Source organism: Volvox carteri (genome assembly GCF_000143455.1).
Source record: "Volvox carteri f. nagariensis unplaced genomic scaffold VOLCAscaffold_54, whole genome shotgun sequence".
NCBI lineage: Eukaryota > Viridiplantae > Chlorophyta > Chlorophyceae > Chlamydomonadales > Volvocaceae > Volvox > Volvox carteri.
Genome location: NW_003307597.1, coordinates 436,621 through 443,166, shown reverse-complemented (window position 1 = coordinate 443,166; position 6,546 = coordinate 436,621). Strand labels below are relative to the sequence as shown.

Here is a 6,546-nt window from a genome sequence, read left to right as displayed (position 1 = left end):
ATACAAAACCCTATTCGTACCGGGTGCTGTACAACATGGTGACGTCATGAAGCTCGTGGCGGCGGCGGGCCGGTCTGTGCTGGATAACCGGCCGCCGTCGCCGCCGCCGGCGGTGACGGCGGCGGCGTCTCTGACGTCGCTGCCGCTGCGCCGGGGCAGCTCTGTATCGGGGGCCGCGAGCGTCTCATGCCCTGGCAGCGTCGCCGCCACCGCCGCGTCCTTCGCCTGTGCTGACGGTGGCGGCGGCGGCGGACGATCCTTTTCTGGCGGCGGCTCCCCTCGCGGCGGCTCCCGTCCCTCCTCCCGGAACCCCTCGTTCAGTACCAGTAGGGAGACATCCCCGAACCGAGAACCCCTGCCGTACATGCCGTACATGCTTCACAACAAGCTATCCCCTTTGCACCCTCACCCACAACTACAGCCGCAGCTACAGCCACACAACCAGCAACAGCCACAGACTGTGACGATGACGATTACGACTGTACTGCCGCACCCGCTGATGCAGACGCCGCCGCCGCCGCAGCAGCAGCGGCAGCAGCAATATCAGCAGCAGCAATATCAGCAGCAGCAATATCAGCAGCAGCAATATCAGCAGCAGCAATATCAGCAGCAGCAATATCAGCAGCAGCACGTCACAACGGTTGTAGCTCAACCGGTGGCGCTACCGCGGACGAGGATGAGGGTCCCAAGTCCAGGGATGGCCCGGGAGCTGGGTCTGGAGGTGCCGCCGCCGCTGCCGAACCTTCAGGTAAGTTGTACGGCAATGTACGACACATGTCGTACTTGGAAAGTGGCCGTGTGAAATGTATCAACAAGAAGAATTTGCGCTCCCCCGGGTTACCGTGTCCTACTGGCGGGGGTCCGGACAAGTCCTATAAAGCGGTTTTATATCTTATTGTTATGCCTTTAAAGCGCTTCTATCACATTTTTTTCAGCGTTACCTCTGTGCCTGTGTGTATGTATGTCTTTTATATGTGCTCTTTTCACGCTGTCATGGTAGTAGTGTGCCTTGCGCCATGTTCCATTTTGAAAGACATGTGCCATCCGCGCCTTGTCGTGTTTCCTTTTGATCACATGTAGTACACAGCTCGTACACAGCAGTCGTCTCTGTTCTTCCGCCGTACACCTCACGTGTCGACCTCAAGTTGTTAGGGTTTTCCCGCCGCTTCTTAGAATCCCTCCAATTCCCCACACGTAACCACACTCCTCCCGCTGCAGGCCTCCTCCTCCTCAGCATTGGAGGGCACGGGCCGGGTGAGTGCTCTGGCTCAGCTGCCCGACCCCTCGGGTGCGAAGTCGCGAAACGGAAAGCCGCGAGCGCCGGAACGGACGCAGCTGGGGCTCCCCTTTGCCGGCAATGTGGCGATGTTGGTGCTGGAGAACCACTCGGATCTGATCAAGGTGAGCATGCCTTGACTCCGACCCATGGGTCAGTGGGTGACGGGGCCCTGACCCATGGGTCAGTGGGTGGGTCAGTCGCTGGGGTTCGCGGGTGGCGTTTTGATGCTGTAGTAACATTAATTACTGTTAAAATATTGGGAGTTGGCCCTAATGGGCGTCTCTGAGGAGGTGGGGGCGGGCGTGGTAGTTGGCAGTGTAACTGCCTCGCGCTTTACTCCCAACACGGCTTTTGTACCTTGGCCTTTTTGCTTGTACTCTGTTCCCTGGCCCTCCGCCCTCGGAGCGTCAAAATTGGGCAGCCAGGCGGCTAATCTACATCTGTAGGGGCATGTGCGTTACAAATCTGCTTTTCAGATGAAAGAAAAGCCTTGGTGGAAGGAAAAAATATTTTATGACCCGTGGGTCTGTGTGTGCGGTTCTCGTGCAGGTTGTGGCGCCGTACCCCACCAGCCTTGACTGCGTGGCGACCCTGCGCCAGGCCATGAATCTGCCAGCTGACCTGTCGTACTGCGATGACGACGGGCAGTGCGTGGATGGGTCTCACGGGGGAGCTGCGGCTTTTGAGAGGTCGTACGGGGTGTACGACGAGCGGGCTGGGCACCGTGTGATGGTATTTTCGGCGGAGCCAAAGGCCGTCGCCGGCGCCGGCGCCGCCACGCCAGATTCCTCCGGCGGCTGCAGCTCCTCGTCGCCGTCGGCGCCGTCCTGCTCCGATACCAGCGCCGTCGGACCCGAAACGCCACCTCAGGCTGGCGAGAGCTCGTCGTACACTGGCAGCGCGGCCAGCGCTGGCGTGCAGGCATCGGGCACTGCAGGTGCTGCCGGCTTAGTCGATGCAGAAGCGGCGGCGGTGGCGGCGGAGACGGCCGCCAAAGGCGGCGGGACAGGGGACGGGGCTTACAGCCTTGACTCATCGGCAGTTTGTACTGCTGACGGTGGTATCGAGTCCAAGAATTCGTTGACGCCCTTCTCGTCCATGCCATTAGCCTTGACGGTAATTGACTCGGATCTGTACGTCCATCCCCGAAGTACCGGCGGCGGTGGCAGCGGCGACGACGACGAACCTGGCAGCAACCCCCGCAGCGGCGGCAAAGGTAATAGCGCTGGCGGCGGCGGCAGCGCTGGTGGCGACGGCGAACGGCCATTGCGCGCGCAGGCTTCTACCTTCCTGTCGGCGGCTCAACAAAGCCCCGCGACGTGCGTTGAGCCGCTGACGCTGGCGGCGTCGCAATCTGTACTGCAGTTGCAGCACTCCGTGACGTCTTTGGGCGGCGGCGTAGCCGCTGCCGCTGCTGCCGCTGCCGCCGCCGCCGGCAGCGGGTACGGTAACAGCGCAGCCGCTACACCAGCAACGGCCACTTCGCCACAGCTGCAGACGTTGCCGTCGGCTCGCAACGCCGCGGCGATGCTCAGCGCCTCGGCTATCCCACTCGCCGCCGGGCAGCTTCACGTGCCGCTGGCAAGCGTGTATCGGCGGATGGCGCCGGCGCCGGGGGCGAGCGGCACCGCGGGCGCCATGCCCACGCCCGTGCTCGCAGCGACCGCGGTTTTACAGGTTCGTACAGGGTCAACATCATTTGAATAAGTATGTGTAGGCAACGCTACCGGATGTCAGTTCCGAATGCGTTGTGAGGATTTGGAGGATTTGGACTTTGTTTAAATTTTTTTAAAATTTTCATTCATTATGATATTGTTGTGGCTGTCCATGTGGCGGTTTGCTACAGCGGCCGCCTTTGGACTCAGCAGCAAAGCAATGAGTTGTTGTGGGAACCGGCAAACGATAACTACTTGACTTGAAGACATTTCTTTTTGATATTCTTTTACTGCTGTAGTGCTTTTCATTATCTTAATTGCTTTTTATAATAATATAATAATAAAAGTATTATATTATTATTTATCATTATTATTTTTTTGTTGTACAATCTGCACGTAAAAGGCCCATAATTGAAGTACACGTGCACGCGAAACCTCCCAACCCGCAGCCTGCCGTCTCTGCGGAAACTGCCAAGCTGTGCTCCAGCCGCTTGGCCACTATTATGTCTTCAGGCCCGTTGGTGGAGGCGGCGGAGGCCGCTGCCGGCATCATGGGCGGCGGCGGCGTCACAGAAGCCGCCGCCGCCGTCAGCAGTGCCGCCAGCGCCCGGGCCTCGTCCCCTGGACCGCCTGCTTCCGCGTCTTCTCTGCCCCCGTCGACGTCGTCGTCGTACACGCGTGATTGGGGAACGCAGATCCTTCGAATGGACCGCAGCGGGAGCCCGCTGGCGCTTTATGGCGGTGCGGCGGAGGTGGCGGCGGCGGCGGGAGGTCCATTGCGGTCGCCGGTGGCGGCGGCGACGGCATCGACGGCGAGTCATGACAGTGTCGTGATCTTGCCACGAATGGTGTTGTACGAGACGGCGTTGCTGGACGCAACTGCTGCTGTTGGCGGCGGCGGTGGTGGCGGCGTCAATGGCAACGGAGGCGGCAGCGGGCCGGGGTCGCCACACGGCAATGTACGACTGGCATCTCTGGGCGCCGCTGCGGCGTCCGCCGCCGCCGCCGCGGCATCTGCAACAGTGAGTCGAGCGGTTTGGGCCCTTAAGTACCGGCGGAAAGCTCAAACCAATAGTTCTCGTCATATAGCTGTCGTACAGACATCGTGCAAATGTCGTACATCGTTTAAAGGCAAGTAGTGGATCCTATGCCTAACTTCCAAACGAGCTACCCAGAGCAACACCAACACCAACACACAAAGAGCGCTCAAGATAAGATGTCTTTTCATGAATATGGAGAGAAGTCGTTCCCATGTCCATACAACTTCTGACGACCACCTCCCCCCCATCCCCTCCCCCTCCTTTTCAAGGTTCCGTTAAGTACGGCTTCTGGGGGATATTCGACATACATACTGCCGGCACTGCCCAGCAACGTCGGTACCTCCGCCGCCGCATCGGCAGCGTCTGGCGCCGCTACCCCGGGTAGTTCAACCCCCGCCCCACAAACCCCCCGCCTCCGACCACCACCACGGATGCTGCGCTCCGTGGACGCAGCGCTGCCGTACCAGTACGGCGGCTCGCGGGAGCTACTAGGATATTTATCCCCGGGGACTAGGTTCGGAACGGAGCCGGAGGACGCCGGTATGGTTTTCACCGGCGGCATCGGCGGCCGTCCCGTACGGTACGGCAGCGTTGGTCCCGGGGGCCAGCGGCGGCAGGGCAGTGGCGGTGGCGGCGGCGGTGGAGGGATTATGGGCAGCGCCGCCACTGCCGCCGCCGCTGCGCGGCGGCTTGGCGGAGTGTCACTACGGGAGCTCGCGGGCGTAAACGGAATTTTTGACGACGGAAGCCGCGGTTTCGGAGCCGCCGGTCGCAACGGCGGCCCGCATAAGCCCCCTGAGGGTCCGGAACTGCCCTTGGAGGTGGGTGATCTTGAGCTTGAGCTTGAGCTTGAGCTTGAGCTTGAGCTTGAGCTTGAGCTTGAGCTTGAGCTTGAGCTTGAGCTTGAGCTTGATTTTGGTCGTGGTCTTGACTTTGTTGCCTGGATCACACCACCCTCCCTCGTCCGCATCCGCAATGCTGACTGTTTATGCGGACATGCGGACATTTTAGTTGCAACTAACTTCACTCTTCTTTTACTCCTGGCGGACCCCTAGCCCTAAGTCTTTGGCGCATTGGATATGTGCGTGTGGGTGTGTCTGTGGGGGTGGTGGTGAGGAGGAGGTAGACATGGTAGAGACCCGAAGACCTCTTGGACAAAAGGCCGCAGCTTCGCCCTGCCTGCTTCACCTGCCGCCCCCATCATCTGCCCACTGTTGCCCCGCTGCTGCTCCTGCACCCCTCTTAGCTGGATGTGGAAGCGCCATCTCTCCAGAACCGCAAGTTGTCGGAACCTTCCCTGGACGATCTAAAGTACATTTTGACTCGCTGGTCAAAAAGGTGCGATGGCGGAAGTCGCGTATCGATTATTTTCTTGTAATTTCTTAATGTATTATTTTGTATATGATATTATTATAAAATTGTATGTATAAATTAATATGATGTATTGTTTGGCTTTTATTTTGTTGGCTTTCCGTTTCCACGTCGATTGCTTCGTTTTAAGCATCTTGTTGTATCGTACAAGTTGCAAGTTACGGATTTTGATGCGTGAAGGCCCAAGTGGGGCCGTGTGCCTTTCCTGTTTGCCTTTTGCGTTGTCATTTATCGTGTTTTGAAGCGAGCTACTGCTGGCAGGCAGGTGAAATTTTTGGCAAGGTGAGGTCGGTCATCACGCAAAAATTCAAACGAACATACGAACATGCCAATATACAGCTTACAGCGCCAACACCGAACCGCCGTTACGCAGGATATTTCATTTTTTTCGGATCTTGGGAAAAATCAAAAATTTGCTATCTCACAATATAACAAAGCTTATGTAAATAATACAAAACAAATAAAAAATAGCAGCACAGCTGCTTACTTTACAGCGAAGCCGCAAACAATTAATCTATTAATTAAAGAAATCCAACCGGCAACCACCCAACTGCCCAACCGCCGCCCAACCGCGTTGCAGATGGTCCCAAGAGCGCAATGCCCCGATGGGCCCTATGGCGGTTGGTGCTAACGGTAGCAACGGTCTCCCGTGCCATCCCGTCGCCACGTCATCGTACGACCCGCAACAAGCGGAGCGCCCTGGCGGCTTGCCGCCTTCCATCAGCAATTCTGCCGACCTGTTTCGGTTCGGCTTTACTTCCGATGACCTGTATCGAATTGCGCGGGAACACCAAGTGCAGAAACAAAATCGGCAAAGTCAGCTACTGCAACAGGAGCAGCAGCAGCCGCAGCTTCAACAGGAAGATTCGGTTGGCGTCGGCACATTCAAGCGACCGTTGGCACAACTAAATCTGTTTGGACTGCCGTACGTCGGCAGCACGCCGCGGAGCAGCTTTGTGGATCATGCCGCCACTGCCACTGGCGGCGGCGGCGGCGGTGCCGGCGGTTCGCAGCCGGGTACGGCACATCGGAACGATCGAAGTGGCGGCGAAGGTTCCGTACGGCGTGGCAGCCACCGAGCGGGGCCCATTTGAAATCGGTTCGGGAGGAAAGGGCTCTAGGGGGGTTGAGGGGGCCGCGTTTTCCCATAGCGGTGGTGGAGGAGAGGTTCGGAGGAGGAGGAGGAGGGGGGTCATCTGTA

General features: G+C 58.4%; 1 protein-coding gene across 1 annotated transcript in view; it reads left to right on the top strand.

Moving 5' to 3' along the window:
* Positions 1-6,546, top strand: part of VOLCADRAFT_119165 (uncharacterized protein) — a gene marked incomplete at both ends in the record, with an annotated part of 19,817 nt that overhangs the window by 12,275 nt on the left and 996 nt on the right. The window contains 8 exons of the mRNA XM_002955729.1: positions 422-748; positions 1,219-1,254; positions 1,297-1,401; positions 1,829-2,956; positions 3,384-3,956; positions 4,244-4,936; positions 5,221-5,312; positions 5,926-6,362. Coding sequence (XP_002955775.1) covers positions 422-748; positions 1,219-1,254; positions 1,297-1,401; positions 1,829-2,956; positions 3,384-3,956; positions 4,244-4,936; positions 5,221-5,312; positions 5,926-6,362 — 3,391 coding nt within the window. The remainder of the gene's footprint in view (positions 1-421; positions 749-1,218; positions 1,255-1,296; positions 1,402-1,828; positions 2,957-3,383; positions 3,957-4,243; positions 4,937-5,220; positions 5,313-5,925; positions 6,363-6,546) is intronic.